Genomic DNA, 18,247 nt, shown 5'->3' with positions numbered 1-18,247 from the left:
ACTCTCATCACAAACACCTACAGCCTCTTAAATACACTTAATATTGTTAGAGAAATGACTCATGAGTGCAGGAGAGGAAAGAAAGAGCAGAAAAACAATATCAACAAACCAGATCCACTCCAGTGGCAAGCTGAAGTGGAATGCGTGGGGAGGAGGAGAGTCAGGAGATACAGCATAACGGCACCTAAGCTGGTTGCGGCCTAAAAGTGGTCAGACCAGGGGGCAGGGTCCAGAGTCTCAAAGCACAGGACTGACGGGTCCAGTGACCTATTGTCCAAGTGTTTGCCCCCTGTCTCTAGGAATTCAGGCATGCACAGCAAGGAGGGGTAAAACTTCTCTGCCTCTGCCATGAAGACACAACACTGGCAGTTAAACCCAATTGCCTATCATCTGCCATGCGGCCAAGATGATGCTGGCTAGACCCAGTTCCTTATTTCAATCTGGCCAAGAGTGGCAGAGTCCACAGTCCCTGGCCAGCTTACCAATGTCTCTGCCTGGTGGATGCGATCGGAAGTCCTGGCCAACCCAGGGGTCCAGTCCCCACTGAACAGAACATAGAATGCTTATAAAGGGCCAACTTGCCACCTAGGAATGGCAGGAACTATCAAGGGCCACAGCAGCCTCTGCTGATCCCCCTGGTGGGAGGGCTCATTCTGGACTCAGAGGCAGAGGTGGATCATGGAAAGATAGGATTTCACAGGCTGGGAAGTCAGGAGCAATATGGCCAAATGGGACCCCTGGGCTGGCAGCATGTCAGTTAGGCCCATCCCCATGCAATCTGAATCCCAGCTCACTCTATGGGTTTCACATTTGAGAAGCACTTTCTGAGAGACTCTGTACGACACCTGCCCAGCAGAGGCAACATACCTGCTCCCCACAGGGCCTTCAGCCAAGTCTGCTAGCTGCTGTTCAAGACAGGCTTTCCCCCTGAGAACCAAGCTGCTCACAAGAAGTGAGGAACCACCTGGGGACCAAGCGCCAGGCATGCCATTTTAATCTCACTGGAGGTCTTCCAGAAGTAAGGAACTGTCACAGGGCAGAACAGCTTGAGGGAGAGAAGGAAACTGGCATTCTGTCCAAGCAAGAAAGCAATAGAATGCAGATAGCCCCCTCCCTCTGCCCCAATTATATTTCAAGCATCTTCCTTTGGGGAGTGGACTAACCTTTGATTTTCCTTTGATTTCCAAGAGCTACAGATTTCAAAGCAAAGGTAAAACTTAAAAAGAAAATTCTTTGCCTTCATTTACATTATTTTCTGAGACCTATCCAAAAACGCAGTTTGTTTTCAAACATGAGTTATGTCTGTAAGGTTATATGAAAGAATAGAAGGAGAGCTCAGAGCCCTAAATACAGAAGAGCTCTACATTTGGTAACCTTCTTTTTCTAAGAGAAATCAGTGGGCTGGAGGGTAGAGGGGTACAAGCTCCAGGATTGATTCAAACCCATGGACACCTTCCATTCTCAGTCTCCCATATTTTGAACAAATACCTCTTGTACTTGTCCCTTGACTGTGGTTTGACAAGGTTTCACTGATAATGTATCTGGGGCCCCACGTGGGAGGTAGAGAAGTCAAAAGTGAGTCTGAAGCACAGACAGAGACAATCAGCCATGGAAGCTATTAATGTTACCTAGAATTCTGTGAATAAAGAATCTCTCCAATGGGGACCCTATCACATGTGATTCAAATGGAGCTTCCTTGAGAGACATGTACAAGTGTGAACATAAGACAAAGATCCACAGTCATGGGCTCAGGGATAATCCCAGGATCCATGTTGGCCTTGGGGTAACTCTGTTCCCAGAGCTCTAAGGGAGTCTGTCCCTCCTGGAGTCACTCAGATGGCACCTGACCCTGACAAGGTGGCATTGAGATATTAGCCCTACCTTTACCTTCAGACAAAGTCAGGCCAGCCCTTGGATTTCAGCTAAAAGTTTTGAAAGCTGTTTTGAGTGGAAGTCCTGACGGATTTGGTCTATGAGCCTTTACTGTCACTGGTAGAGCTTTGCCTCCAGCTTCTTTCTGTTTGGTTATTGTTAAACATCCTATCTTTATGCTTCCTCTTGAAACATGTCTACAAACACTTTGTTTCCTTCAAGTGGGGGAAGGTTGGGAGCTTGTCTTTATCTTCTCGTCCAAGATGGCTATAAGAGAGATAGGAGAGGAAGAAAAAGATGAGAGACCTATGAGAAAGACAGAGACAAAGACAGACGCCCAACTTGAGCTTAGGGCAGGTGCTCTGTGGCTTCCAGAAGCTCAAGTAGAAATGACCATGACTTGACATGCAAACATTCCACAGTACCACAGACATAGCTGCTCAGGATCAAGAGAAAGTAAACATAGAGATGGAAAGGGAAGGGTCCAGAATTGATTCTGAAAAGCAGAAGGAAGACTCAAATGGGGCCTGGCAGAAAGGGAGTCCACTGCCCTTCTCTGGCCAGTGTCATCATTCACACCAGCCACAGCTGGGCACGGCAGAGTCCCATATTTGCCACCAACTCACTACACAAGACCAGTCTTAAAAGAGCAGCAGTACTCTGAGATCAAAGCCTGTCAGCAAATTCAAGGGCAAGGAAGGTCAGAATCCCAGACTCTTGTGCTTTGCAGTTAGCTGCTCTTCAGTGGTGACCTTGGGTGGAATGAGTGGGTGTCCAGCTGAGAGGAAAGTGGCTTTCTTTTCTGTTAAATAGACAGGATAAGCATGTGATTCTTTTGATAAGCTTATACCCAGAAGGCAGATTCAGAGACTGGAGGAGGTGACAGAGGAGGTAAGAGTGATTACTTTAGTGTCATTTAGGAGTGGTGAGAGAAGTCTAGGCGAGTGGAAGAGCACCTAGTAAGCATGAAGCCCTCAGTCCAATCCCCAATACCAAGAATAATAAAAAGAAAAAAGGAACTAAAAGCAGAGATAGCCGATATTTGCACAACTACCACTGAGCCATACCTCCAGACCTTTTCTGTGATATTGTCTCACATCCTGCGCAGCGCATACCAGGACTGTGACTCTCCTAGTACTTGCTCACCACTGTAGCTGGGACGGCAGACACAAGCGACCACACCCAGCTTCTTCCCCTGAAATGGAATCTTACAGACTTTTCTGCTGGGCTAGCTTGGAACCTCCATACCTTTAATCTCAGCCTCCCATATAGCGACAATGACAGCATGTGTCATCATAACACCCAGACATGGTTTGAGAAAGGGCCCTATGAACTTTCCGGCCCGGACTGACCTTTCTGATTCTCCCAATCTTAGCTTCCCAAGTAGCTAGGATTACAGGCACAAGCCCTAGAGCCTAGCTAACTTTAGGTTTTATTTCCAGTTGTTGAGACAGGAGAGTCTCACTTTGTCCAAGCACCCCCCCCCCACCTCATCCAGCCTTAGCCTTTCAAGTAGCTGTAACTGCTTGCCACCAAACTTGGCTCAGTGAACCACTTCCATGCTAACACATAGTGATCAGACCCTTGTCCATCCTAACCCTCACGGACACCTCCCTAAATTCTGGTAGTCCCTAATCAGCATTCACAATGAACCCTGTAAAATGGTGAACTCTTGTATGAATCTTGCCACAGTTAATAAATGAACCCCTGACCTTGAGGTCAGAGGTCAAAGGCAAATATCAGAAGCACATTCCAGAACAGGGCTTCTTTGCCTACCATGGAGCCAGCCTCTGACTAGTTTGAAAGAAAGTCAGACCCAAAGTTTTTGCTAGATCTGAATTCTGGGGGAACATTATTCGGCCTAGCACAATCATGGCAGGCCTTATACCCACATCTACTGAGAAAAGACCCCTATCTAAGTTGAGATGCTGCTGTGCAATGAGTGGGGAGATTCTTGCTATAGTAGCTAAGCCCAGGCCCAAAGTTTGACACAGGTGGGAGGGAACTCTGTGATTGCCACAGGATCTGGCCGATCCACCTCCATGCAGCAGGGAGCCTGAGAGCCAGGCCCCAGATTCCCACTGCTGGAGAAGTACAGTCCCACAAATACAAGACAGAAAATCAAAGCAGAGCACAGTTAATGGGATATGAAGGGAAACTCACCCACACTCACCCATGGGATCGGGTGATAAAAATATAGATCTGTCACAGTACAAAATGGCTAAACCAACCAACAGTGCAGGAAAGCAAAGGAGAAAAGAGGGAAAAGCATGATTGTCTGGGCATCAACCCTGTGCTAGCCTCTATGAGTGATTCTGTCCACTCCTCATTATGTGTGTGTATCAAAAATGAGAAAGCTGTGAAGGTAAAAATAAAAATGAAATGGACACTTATGGCTCAAGTCTACAATCCTAGCTACTCAGGAGGCTGAGATCTGAGAACTATGATCTGAGCACTGGTAAGAATGTCCATGAGACTCTTTTCTCCAGTTAATCACCAAAAAGCCAGAAATGGGGCTGTGGCTCATGTGGTTAGAGTACTAGCCTTGAGCAAAAAAGCTCAGAAACAGTGCTCAGTTGAAGACCCAAGATTGTAACCAAAAAAGTAATAAAGTAAAAACTATAAATAAAAATAAAAGCAGCCCCTCTCCTTCCAGGCAAGCAGCAGAGCCCTTCCTGTGGGACCCATAGCATTGCAAAGCAAGTCACCAGCTAGCTGGGGTATGAAAGAAAGAGGAAATTCATGTTTCTAAAAATAAAACACAGGAAGTGGCACTGGGACTCCAAGTGGTAGAGTGTTTGCCTTGAACTGAAGAGCTCAGGGACAGCGCCCAGGCCCAGAGTCCAAGCCCTCAAAAAAAAAAAGGTAGAAATAAAACACAGGCAACCCTCTTACCCCACACCTACCACTCCCAACCCAAAAGTTCAAGAGACAGGAAGACAGAGACAGGAAATAGAAACAGTAGGTTGGGAAGGGTAGTAAGAATATATTCTAAGCAACGTAGGGTGGGCCAATCTGAGGGGGAATGTGCAAACAATGGAGGCCCTTTTGCAGGGATGACAAGGTATTTCTACAAGAAAAATGGTGCTGCCTGCACCAAGAGGGCTGCATGTCACTTATAAGGAAAGCCCTTTGCCCTCCTCAGAGCTGCTGCAATCACTGATTACCGCCTGCCCCCCCCCCCCCCGCACCACATGCAAGTCAACATCAGCGAGACTTCCATTTAGAATCCAGAGTACCAAGCAGCAGCAATCCAAAGAGATCACCAGCAAAGCTGAGAGGGAGGAGGAGATGCAAGAGGTGGAAGCAGCCAGGCAGCCTAGGAAGTCCCAGACATGCCAGAGAGAGTCTAGAGTTTCTGCAAGACAGAAAGGAGGGCATTTCGTTGTTTGACAAAAAGAGGAGTTAAAAGAATTGGTCACAATTTCACAGGAAAGATCTTACCTCCACTGTATGGAGGAGGAAAAGAGAGCAGGGGATATTTCCAGTTGACAAGGAGCAGAGGTACCATTTGAATTCAGGTCTGATCTAAGCCACATCTCACACTTTTTCTTTCCCCCAAAGGAAGTCATCTCTTCTTTAAACCCTTGCAACCAGTAATGATGCAGGGGCTGGATCTGTGCACAGAAGCCCAATGAGCTCTTCAGAGCTCATCCAAAAAAAGATTGGGCCTGAAATGAAGGAAGACAACGGGCCTCTTTGTGCCACCCTCGAATTCAGAACTTTTCAGAAGCCCAAATCAGTGACCAACTCCTTAGCACAAGAAAACATTCAGACTAGTAAGTGGCAAAGAAAAGAGAGCAGTAGAGAAGCAAACAGATTCACTTAAAGGTCTCTGCACCTAAGATGCACCAAAAGAACAGCAGCCGAAACTGCCCCGATGTATACATACTGATGGAAGAAGAAGGTTGGCTGAAATATTATTTCAGCTCAGCCAGACAGAAGTAGTTTCACCATTAAAATAATTTTCCAGTGACTCATGAAATGAGAAGCATGGGCTGGGAGGAGATCCAGACTGGAGGAAGGAGAGACAGAATTCCAGCTGATTCTGGTAAGCAGAGAGAAATGGCTCGGGAACGTTTCCATAAGCAGCTCCTCCATGCTCAAAGAACTCTAAAAACTCTTTCCATGACTTCCTTATGGCTCATCGCTAGGTTCTGTGCTAAACCTGAAAACCCGGGACACCGCAGTGCTGTGTGGAAAGAGAGGTGCTCCCCACAGAGGGCCCAAATCCCACATCACCAGCAGAAACAACTGGACAGCTAATGGTGGCCCCAGCCTCCATCCTTCAACATCAAAGATTACTCGTGATCTAGGATTTTGAGCAGTCCACTGCCCCATGAAAAAGCCATGCAAAGCTCAGCAGGCCCTTTTAAAATCCAGACTGTGTAGTAGAGGATTAGCGAAAATCCACCAAGACTGTGATCCTGAATCGGCTGGTATTTGTCTGGACTTGAACTCTCTCTGTTTCCTCTATGTCTAAGTGTAGAGCTTTCGTTCCAAGTGGATAAAATCATTTAGTTTGGGGAAGGGAGTTTCTTATGCTTTGAAAAATGAATGTCACCAGGTGCCGGTGGTTTACACCTGTCACCTAGCTACTCAGGAGGCTGAGATCTGAGGATCGTGGTTTAAAGTCAGCTCAGACAGGAAAAGTCCGTGAGACTCTTATCTCCAATTAACCACCAGAAAAACCCCGAAGTGGCTCTGTGGCTGAAGGGGTAGAGTGAGAGCCTTGAGCTGAAGAGCTCAGGGACAGTGCCCAGGCCCAGACTTCAAGCCCTATGACAAAAAAAAGAATATTAATAATCTGAACTTATTAAGCTGGGGTCATGCATATAAATCCTAGCTAGTCATGAGGCTGAAATCTGAGGATCAAGGCTTGAAGCCAGCCCAGGCAGAAAAGTCCATAAAAATCTTATCTCCAATTAACTAGCAAAAAGTTGGAAACGGAGCTGTGGTTCAAGTGGTAGAGCAAAAAGCTCAAGGCCCTAGTTTAAGTCCTGGCACAGGCACTGAAAAGAAAAATTAATATTAAACTGAACTTAATGTCTTCTTTTTAGTTGTGCTAAAGTAATATTTACCATGGGAATACTTCTTAAGTGTAGGACTCAGTAGCATGTAGCACATTTATACTGTGCAGCTATCCGCGCCCATCCATCTCCAGGGCTTTATCGTCTTGCAAACTAGCAACTCTGTACCCATTCAACTACAACTCCCTTTTTCTTTTAAGCTTTAAAGATCCTATTAATAGGCCACTTTCCAGCTCCAAGATTTCTGGAAACATATTCATGAAGTCTTAAAAAGAAACAGCACCCTCTAAGTATGCCCCTACAAGAGAGCTCACAGGAAGACAATGGAAAGGACAGGGCAAAGAGCTGCACAAACAAAGACTCTTCTTCACAAAGAAGAGTTTAGGGAAGAGTGGGCAGAGGTGGCTGCATTCAGATTTCAAGGTATCCTTTAGGTAGCTGACTTTGTTGAGCCACCTCTGGCTCATTTGAGGACTTGGTGTCAACCAGCACTCTGACCTGACCACCACCAGACAGGGTGCAGACTCAGCCAGCACCTCTGCACAGACTGCTAAGTAACTTCTAGAAGAAAAATCCCAGGGGGAGGTGAAATGGGTTCAGAACCACACTGAGTCCATACTTTAAAGTCACCAAGTTTTCATAATGCAGCTCTCTTCATGAGTGATTCAAACACCCTCAAGACCTATCCTCAAACACACACCAACAATAACTCTGCAGGGAAATATTTATTTCATGAGACTCTTACAAGCTGCCCTCCGCCCTATACCACCTACAGATAAATTCTTGCTGGTAGAGAGAAACCATGACCTCATCCTTCAAAGCCAGTAGATTCATTCCACTGTTTTAAGTAAAATTTCCAGTCTGGTGCAAAGAGGCCCAGAGGCTGTTAACTCTCTCCCTGAAGACTCCTGTGACATTTGCACTTGTGGGGGCCACTGAGACCCCAGAGTCCTGTGGACCCAGGGTGCAGGGACAGGACATGGGGCTGCAGCTCTGGTTGGAATGGACAAAGCAGGCTCAAATCTCAACCTGGCAGTATTTCAACGTTCTCCCCACATCAGCCTTTGCACGCCTACTTTTTACCATTAGGCCACTAATTGTGGGGACACGGACACAGCAATGGCAGAGAAACAAGGATGTTCACTGTAGGGTTGTTTATATAGTCAAGATATTAGACACAACTTCCAAGTGCCCAAGTCAGATTAAAGGCACAGGAGTTTTGTCCTTGGACTTAGGGTAAGATGCATCCACAAGGCAAGCAAGTCTCCAGTAGTTTTAGTGCCATGAAAAATGTCTTAAAATCTGGGAAGTACAAACAAACCTAGAAATTAAAGTCTGTTTGGTGTAAAGGTTTTTAACACCCCATGGTTGGCAAAGCAGGCTCACTGATATTACAGAGTTGAGGGGAAAATAGAAAAATTATGTTAACAGTGCTCTGAAAACACAGCAAATATAAGCTAGCACAATTAAATGCCTAGAGCAATTACAGAAATTTCAGCAGAGCTGGTGGCAGTGCTCTTGGTGGTGTCAGGTATTGGAGAACCACAGGTATCCCGGGCTCTGCTCACTCCAGACAAGGGCAAGAATGAGAAGGCTTATACTGATATCTGATAAAATAGGCTTTTCAAGAAAATCAGGATGAAGAGACAGGGAAGCTCATTGCATATTAATGAAGGGAATGATCTGTGAAGGGGAAATCACAATGGTTCATATCTATGCACCAAGCAATGGCATACCTAAACACGTTAAACAAATACTTTTAGATTTAAAGAACAAGACAGACTCAAACACAATAATAGTGAGAGATTTTAATACGCCACTCTCACCAAAGGACAGGTCAATCCAACAAAAGATAAGCAAAGAGGCTTGTAAACTAAATGACACCATAACCCAAATGGACTTGAGACATGTACAGAGGATTCCACTCAGCAATGACTCAATTCATTTTCTTCTCAGCAGCCCGGGGAACCCTCTCCCAAATAGATCATATCATAGTTCACACAAAGAACCTAAGCAAATACAAGAGGATTGGCATAATTCCTTGCATCCAATCTGACCACAGCAGAGTCAAACTAGTCCTCAACAAAACATGTGCAGAAATCACTCAAATACATGGAAACTGAACAGCACACTACTGTTAGCACCTGAGTCACCGAAGAAATCAAGCAATAAATTAGTAAGTTCTTTTAATTCAATGGAAATGAAAACATATCACAACAGAACCTCCCAGATACTGCAAAAGCAGTGCTAAGAATATTCATAGCCCTAAATGTACATATAAAGAAAACAAAAACAGCTCAAGGAAATAAGCTCATGATACGATTAAAATTGTTAAGAAACCAAGAAAAAAAATCAAATCTAAAACTAGTAGATGGAGAGATACAGTAAAGATTAGGGCAAAAGTTAATGAAATAGAAACAAAGTAAACTATATAAAACCAATGAAACAAAGAGCTGTTTTGGGGGGAGTTTTTTTGTTTTGTTTTGTTTTGCCAGTCCTGGGCCTTGAACTCAGGGCCTGAGCACTGTCCTTGAGCTTTCTCAAGTCAAGAGCTCTACTACTTGAGCCTCAGCACCACTTCCGGCTTTTTTCTATGTATATGGTAGTGATAAATAGAACCCGAATCTTTGTGTATGCAAGGCAAGCACTCTACCACTAGGCCAAACTCCCAGCCCCAAAGAGCTGGGTTTTTTTGTTGTTGTTTATGAAAACAACAACAAAAAACATTAAAATTGACAGACTACTTATGAGATTAATGAAAAAAGAAGGGAGGAAATTCAACGAGAACAGAGATGCTGCAGAAAACATTACAACAAATATTGGAAAACTTCAAATAATTATAAGGAATGAATTTCAAAACCTATGCTCATTAAAAAGGAAAACCTAGCAGAAATGGACAAGTTTTTAGAAATATACAAACTGCATAAACTGAACCAAAAAGATATAAACCAGCTAAACAAACCAATAACATGCAGTAAGAGAGAAGTAATCAGAAGTTTCCCAGCAAGGAAAAGCCCAGGCCCCATGGATTCACCACTGAATTCTGTAAGGCTTTTTTTTTTGAGGGGTGGGGGATTTATTGGGGCTTGAACCTTGGGCCTGGGCACTGCCCTTGAACTTTTTAGCTCAAGGTTACCACCCTACCCCTTGAGCCACAGCCTCATTTCCCATTTTTTTGTGATTAATTGGAGATAAAAAGTCTCACGTTCTTTAGTGCCTGGGATGACTTTGAACCACGATCCTCAGATCTCAGCCTCCCGAGTAACTGGATTACAGGCATGAGCCACCATGCCCCAGTCTATAAGTCTTTTAAAGATAAGCTAATACTAATACTCCTCAAATTCTTCCATGAAAGAGAAGCAAAGGGAGCAATTCCAAACTCATTCTATGAAGTCAACATCACACCCACTCCCAAACCAGGAAAGAATCCAACAAAAGAGAGAGAAAGAGACAGGAGATGAAAAGCTCCTCAATAAAATGTTAGCCAACAGAATCCAGAAACAATACAAATACATTATGACAAAGTAGGCTTCATCCCACAGATGCAAGGCTGGTTTAACATATACAGATCAATAAATGTAATTTACTCTATCAACAGAGCCAAAGATAAGAACCACATGATTATCTCAAAAGATACAAAAAAGGCCTTAGACAAAATACATCCATTTATGTTAAAAAGCTTTGGGGAAGCTAGGAATAGAAGAAACACACCTTAAAACAATAAAGGCTATATGTGGCAGACTAATAGCCAACCTCATACTAAATGGGAAAAAACTAAAAACCATTTCCCCTAAAAACAAGGTAAGGATGTACACTCTCTCCATTCCTTAATATATTTCTTGAATTCTTAGCCAGAGCATTAAAGCATGAAAAGGACATTAAAGGGGCTCACATAGGGAAAGAAGAAATTAAATAATTCCTATTTGCAGATGATAGGATCTTATAGGACTAAAACTCTAACTCCAAGTTTCTACAGCTAATCAACTACTTCGGCAAAACAGCAGGATACAAAATTAACCCACAAAAAATCTGTATACTTTCTGTATGCCAACAATGCACAAACAGAAAGGGAAATCATGAAAACAACCCCATTTTCAATAACCTTAAAAAAAATAAAATTCCTAGGAATTAACCTAACCAAAGCTGAAAAAGATCTTTATAGTGAAAACTATATAAATCTAGAGAAAGAGATCAAAGAGGAGGACATCAGGAAATAGACTTTCCATGTTCATGGATAGGCAGAATCAATATTGTAAAAATGTTCCTACTACCAAAAATGATATACAAAGTAGATGCGATCCACACCAAAACCCCAATGACATTCTTTACTGAGCTAGAGAAAACAATCTAAAAATTCATATGGGACAACACCTAGAATAGCCAAAGCAATTCTAGGCAAAAAAAAAAAAAAGCAAAACAAAAACAAAAGCAAAAAAAAAAAAAGTATGCGGTATCACAATACCAGAGTTTAAACTCTACAACAGAGCCATAATAACAAAAATAGTTTGATATTGGCACAAAAATAGACCTGAAGATCCAAGGAAGAGATTAGAAGATCTAGAAATAAAACCATATACATATAGGTATCTAATATTTGATAAAGGAGCCAAAAATATTCAACAATTGGTGTTGGGAAAACTGGGCAGTCACATGCAGAAAAGTAACAATGGATCCCTTCTTAACATCATGTATCAGCATCAAAGTGGATCCAAGACTCCAATGTCAGACCTGAAACTACTGCAAGAGAGGGTAGGAGATACATTAGAACTTAGGAGTAGAGATAAGAACTTCCTGAAAAGAGTCCCATGGCACAATAGATAGGAGAGAGACTCAACAAGTGGGCTTACATTAAAATAAAAAGTTTCTGCACAGCTTGAGGACATAGCTATTCAATCAGAAAGATAGCCAACCAATTCTAAAAAGAGTTTTTCTAGGAATATATCAGAGAAAGACCTAATATCCAATATATACAAGGAGCTCAAGAAACTAACCCCCAGCCCCAAAGTTAATACACCATTTACGAAGTGGGCAAAGGAGCTAAGGAGAGACTTCTCAGAAGAGTAAAAATGGCAAAGAAATAAAGTAAAAATAGTGAAGAAATGCTCAAGTCATAAAGGAAATGCAAATCAAAACAACCATCTGAGATACCATCTTAATCCAGTCAGAATGGCCAATAACTTGAAATCTAATAACAAATGTTGGTGGGGATATGGGGAGAAAGGAACTCTGCTACAATGCTGGTGGGAATGTAATCTAGTATAACCACTCTGGAAAGCTGTCTGGAGGCTCCTCACAAAACTAAACACAGACCTTCCCTACAACCCAGCCATTCCACTCCTGGGCATCTACACTGAGCATCACAATCCAGGACAGGGAAGCACTTACAAACTTAATTGTCAGAACCCCTTTGTATAACTACTTAAAGAAACCAAAAACAATTTTAAAATAAATACAAATAAACGTCTACCATCTCTAGCCTTACTTCTACTACACAGTATGGTGAAACCTGCCAAAAAAAGAAATGTGTCCCCAAAGCTTAGTGTGTATGTGTGCAAGTGCGTGTGCCTGTGTGTGTGTATGTGTGTTGCTTAACATTAAACCTAGGGCCTTTCAAAAGATGCTTGCATTTGCTCTACCACTATGATATATAGACTCTCAAAACTTTATCTAATGCTTTTGCTTGCTTCTTGTAAACATGCTGGATAAATTTTCAATCTTGAAACACACATTCTCTTAAAATCACAATGAGGAAAACTACACTTGCTAGGGACCCCAGGACCCCTGATGTATTTGAGTGGGATAGTGAGATAATTTTTTATCCACTTTCTTTCTGGTCCAACTATGTTTATGAAATAAGCTATAATCGACATGTACCTCCTTTTTAACACAAGGGAATAACCACTTAGTGACTTTGCCTCTCCTTGGCTAGACGCCCATCTAGCATTAGTGTCTGACCCTTCCAGAAGCATAGGGGACAGACTCACCTGGCAGGGGACAGCCGAGTATCTCCATCCTCAGACAGATGCTCCCGTTCTCAAACCACGACTGGGGGTTTACGCGGATGTAGCGTGCCACCATGGGGAGGGGAAGCTCGTTGAGCACCGGGATCTCCTTCTCGCTGTTTCCTTCAAATATCTATTCATGCTCAATGGAAAGAGATGAGTCTTTTAGATCTTGTTCATCTAGGGTAAGAGTTAAGAATTCACGGGGCTGGGAGTTTGGCCTAGTGGTAGAGTGCTTGCCTCTCATGCTCGAAGACCCAGGTTCAATTCCTCGGTACCACATACATAGAAAAAAGCTGGAAGTGGTGCTGAGGCTCAAGTGGTAGAGCTCTAGCCTTGAGAAAGTCTGAGGACAGTGCTTAGGCCCTGAGCTCAAGCCCAGGACTGGCAAAAAAAAAAAAAAGAGTTAAGAATTCCCTATCCCATTGAAGTATCTCTAGGCATGTGTGGTAGGCATGTACAGGAAAGGGAAGCGAATCAGGCCTGGATCCTCCTCCAGGAGGACCCAAATAGTGGGATTGGGGGAGCACCTGTCTACTGTTTGAAAGGTCTATCAGCTTCCTGGCCAAGGGATTCCACAGAGCAGTGGGGATTCAGAAGAAGAGCATAGAAAGAACCAGGTTGGGGGGCTGGCACTGAAGGAAAACTATTTTGCTCTGTCAGAACAAGTGGGTTCTGAAGAAAAGGGCAGCATCAGTTGAAGAAGGCCAGTAGTGGAGTCCAAAGGTGGAAAGGCAGGGGCTTCTCTCTGCTGGAAATCAGAGCAATGGTGTGGAATAAGAATGTGCAGAAGGTAGGAGGGGGAGCTGCAGACAGAGTATGACAGGCGCTGGAGATCACGCTAGGAACATGCACTTCAGAATCGACACAAGAGTGACAGGGCCCGGACTTTTACACTAGAGCACATTGTGGCACTAAAGAGTCCAGACTATTAGACTAAGTCAGGAAAGTCCTGGTTGAACAGCTGCTCTATGTACCAACATGTATGTGGTTTAGGTTAGTGATAAGCCCTCTGATTAAAGGCTGAATTCAACCTCAACCCCGTGTGGGCCACTTGGCACCAGGCCTTGGGCCACCAGAAAAGGGGGCACTGTTCCTCAGACCGTGGTGTTGGTTTGAGATGGTACAGCATTGGCAAGCTTCCTGGGGGCAGGGAATCATTGTCTCTCTGTGCCAACCCCACACAGCCATTGGCCTGGTTAGACGGAAGAAGAGACTCACCATGTCTCCGGATCCGCTCTTAACAGTGACCCAGGAGTGGCTGTCATTGCTTACCATGACTTTATAGGACGTCACCCAGTCACTCCTGGAGGAGAACAAAACAACACTGAAGATTCAGATGTTCAATGACACTTACCAGCTGTGTCAGGTGACAGACCCACTTTGTCACTGTCTACTCATCCATAAAATCAAAATTGGGAAAATTCCCATCTTAAAGAATTAACTTGAACCTGACTTTTGTAACTGTAGACCCTCTGTACAACACCTTTATAACAACAATAAAAAGTTGTTTTAAGAAAGAATTAATTTGAGCATTGCCTGGTTTAATATCCTCTAACTGTTTAGGGGAAATCCCAATCCTGAGTCAGCATTCAAAGTTGATTACACACATAAAGAGATGCAAACACTTACTGTTCGTTTGAATGAACAGTTATATCACACACAGTGGGAGCTTAATGGAATCCTGCATGGAAAACTAATATCAGTAAAGGTTGAAAATTGGTTTAGAAATTTCGTTTGGGAGACTGACTTGGGAAAGCAACAAACCAGATGAAACTATAAAACAAAAATAACAACTGAGTCTCTATAAGACCTTGGGGTTTTCTTTAGCTGTCATGCCATGTAGACAGTAAGAATCAAGTGACAGCTGGAACCAAAGCCAGAATCCTTTTACCACATCCTACTACATAGAAATCACTGGAGAACAAAGCATTCCTATTTCCTGCCAATAATCACAGCTCAGCTGCTCAGGAAGCTGAGATCTAAAGGTTCAAAGCTGAAAGTTGGCCTAGGTAGAAGTCTGTAAGCCTCCAATTCCAAAGTTATCAACAAAAAGATGGATGGATAGATGGCTCAAGTGGTAAAGTACCATGAGCTCAAGACTCTGTGTTTAAAGCTTGGTATCAGCAAAGAAGAAGAAAAAGAAAGCACTGGAAATAAAGCAGCCCTCGTCTGACCTCCCAAAGTAGAGGTCAATTTGAGCCTTGACAAAAACAAAAGAAAATAACAAACAAAAATCTTCCATGTAGAAAACACATTTTTCCTCTCTGCCTTGGTATTTTAATATTATTCATTAGTAAGCAACATAGAAAAATCTTCCCCGGTGGCACCCCATCTCAATGTTTCTGATACTAGCACTAAAAAGAGATTTCTTAGTCTTTTAGAAAATACTGCCCACTAACATTTTTATAATATGTGAAATCTGCTTGGTTACAGATCCCAGAGCAACTGGGAGAAGAATCTGAGCATCTAGTGTGAGTCAGGCAGCCTTGTGAATTTACTTAGAAGCAGCTGGTTCAATTTATTCTCCCTCATCTTCACAAAGACACTTCTTAGGTGTTTGGAAACAGTCTTATTTTACATCTTTTCCTACCAGCCCTCCACCCCACTTGCTTTGTTGGAATACCTGCTGGACGTCATAATCCATCAACTACATGTCTCCCTGTGAGAGTTTGGGGCTTGAGCTAGAACTGCAGAATGAGACAGAGGCAGAGGAAAAGCCCTTAGCCACAGCAGCTCACGCCTGTGCCCTTTACCCCAGCCTTCCTCCCTACCTTCCCTCCCCCAAACAGCAGCAACTTGTTCCCAAATTGCAATGGTTTCCAAATGAGGAGAAGCCTCCAATTTTTCAGCTGATGACACCAGTGGTCAGGCGAGACAGATGGCAGAAGGTGCATCCTAGTGTGATGGGGTGGGGCCCTCAGTCTGAAGAGGCCAACAAACAACAAGACAGAGGTAGAGAGAAAACTAAATGAGTTCTCCAAAGGAAAGGAGAGTGGGGGAAAAGAAAAATGAAAGACAAATAATCATTTCTCAAGGGTAACCATTCTCAGACTTAAAAGTATACTCATGTCAAGATGTATTGTGTGCCCGGCACAGTAGCTCACACCTGCAATCTTAGCTACTCAGGAGGCTAAGACCTGAGGATCGAGGTTCAAAGCCAGTCCAGGCGCTAAAGCCCATGAGACTCTTATCTCCAATTAACCACTAGAAAGCAGAAGTGGCACTGTGGTTCAGGGGGTAGGGCAACAGCCTTAAGCTGAAGAACTCAAGCATAGTGTCCAGGCTGGGTTCAAACCCCACAACTGACAAAAAAAAGCATTGTGCTCATAAAGTGGCATGCCGAATTGAAACGCCTTTGTACAACTCCTTAAAGAAAAAATATTTAATATAAAAATACATATGAACAAACTTACGTTTAGCTAGTAACTAAGTGATTATATATCTCTGAGCTCCTTTCTGAATTTGACATCCTACCTTTCTACCTATCGGACTCCTCAATTTATGTCTCATTGACATCTCCCCAAACCAACTGACTCATTTCTGCTGTCAGGCACCCCCATATGAGGGTCTTGCTGAGATCCTATCTCAGAAAAGGCGACAGCATACAGTCAGGCAAGCCAAAGTCCTGGAGTCATCACCTCCCCTCAGTCCACCAAGTTCTGACAAGTGGACCAACCCAATTTTTTCAAAGTATATCCAACTATCTCCTCCTCCATTGCCAAAATAGACTAGGACTATGACAGTTGCCTCCAAATAGTCTCCCAAAACCTAAATTGTTCCCTGAAACCAGAGGCTTGCTGTGTTAGGAGAGTAGTATCCTGTCACTTCTTGGCTACACCATCTTGCTAGTTTGTTACTTAATTCTACTGGGGCTTGTGGATTTCTTCTGGATCTTTTCACAGATGATTTGAGAACAATGACCATTCTGTTCCTTTATTTTCAATCATTAGGTCTTTTATTTCTTTTTCCTGCCTTATTATCCTGTCATTTCCAGCTGCATACTAAAAGGTATCACAGTGAAAAACCATTCCTATGATTAAAAGAAAGATTTGGCCACTGAATAAGATCACATACAGGCACACATTTACAATCACTGCTTTAGCATTTAGTGACTATATAATCACAATATGAGTTGAAAATCGACCCCTAACCTTCTTAGCTCTAATCCAGCTTTGTTAGATGCTAACACTAGGAGTCTGACAAGCTATGTAACCTTCTAAAAAAACAATAAGCATATCTGCCAGGGTATCAGGTACTTAGAAACTGTTTTAGCTGAAAACACTGACTCCTTACTTGAACCCACAAATTAAGAAAAAGCAGCTAAGCTTACCTCCCTCCATCTGTATCTGTGCCCCTTGATATGACCTGTGTGAACTGAACCACTCTCTGCGACAGCACGACAGCCATCAGAAGCCAGAATGAAGTGAACAGCAGACTGGACTACCTGCTAGGCAGCAAGGACTTATTGTAAGCAGGCACCATCTGATAAATCAAGACAAGGGACCCTCTGAACAAGCCTGAACTGGGGCTTCTTAAACTATGCATGCCTTTGGACCCCTGTCCTTAATTCTTTTCCTGTTTAAACTCACAGGTCATAGCTGTAGCCCAAAGATAACTGGAGATGGGCTGAGGTGTTACCTTCCCATGACTGCCCTTCACCACGGCAGCCCTATCAATCACCATTTACTGCCCCTCACCAGGTCTCTTTATTTGGTGGATGTGTTCCTTCAGGAGTTTGGGCCTAAGGCCTCAAACTCTGGTTTCTGCCATCGGTCAGAGCATCATGGTGGAATAAGTATATAATAGAGGAGTGTCTTCATCCCATAGCAGACAGAAAAACAGAGAAGAAACTGGGAAATACCTAATTCCAAGGACATCAGCAGGCGGTCAACCTCCTCTGCCTCCTGAAGTGCCCGCTATCTCCCAATACAGTGCTACCAGGTGGGGACCCAGTCTTCAGCACACGAGCCTGTAGGGCCAGCTACATCTTGTGGCTTCAATGAGGTCTTTTGTCACAGAGACATGAGACTGTCTCTGACATAGGCTGCCATACTTGGGCAAGAGTGGAAGAGTGAGACAGCAGCATGCAGCTGTTAGACTGCCTCCTGGGCCATGACAAGCAATCCGCACCTACTGAGAGACAGATACTCAAATGGCCAGATGGACCAGTTGAATGACAGAGTCAAATTCCCCTCAGAAGCCTGAGGACGATTTGTGGATTAGGAAACAGATTGCTGTCACTGCAATGAGGCTAAGGGAGGACAGTGAACAGAATCAGGGAAGCCTGGTTCCCAAGGCCCTCAACACCTTTCACTGCACTTCCTGGAAGATCTGATGGGG

At 43.6% G+C, this 18,247-nt stretch overlaps 1 protein-coding gene across 2 annotated transcripts in view; it reads right to left on the bottom strand.

Moving 5' to 3' along the window:
* Cpxm2 (carboxypeptidase X, M14 family member 2) overlaps positions 1 to 18,247 on the bottom strand; it is a 96,932-nt gene that overhangs the window by 25,398 nt on the left and 53,287 nt on the right. For both annotated transcript variants that reach the window (XM_090345674.1, XM_090345675.1), the window contains exons 5-6: positions 14,126 to 14,210; positions 12,887 to 13,037 (exon numbers count right to left, since the gene is read on the bottom strand). In XM_090345674.1, coding sequence (XP_090201800.1) covers positions 12,887 to 13,037; positions 14,126 to 14,210 — 236 coding nt within the window. The remainder of the gene's footprint in view (positions 1 to 12,886; positions 13,038 to 14,125; positions 14,211 to 18,247) is intronic.

This window comes from Megascapheus bottae, chromosome 15 (assembly GCF_031878675.1).
Source record: "Megascapheus bottae isolate mThoBot1 chromosome 15, mThoBot2.hap1, whole genome shotgun sequence".
NCBI lineage: Eukaryota > Metazoa > Chordata > Mammalia > Rodentia > Geomyidae > Megascapheus > Megascapheus bottae.
Note: the sequence above shows the minus strand (reverse complement) of the source record. Positions and strands in the feature narration are given on the sequence as shown.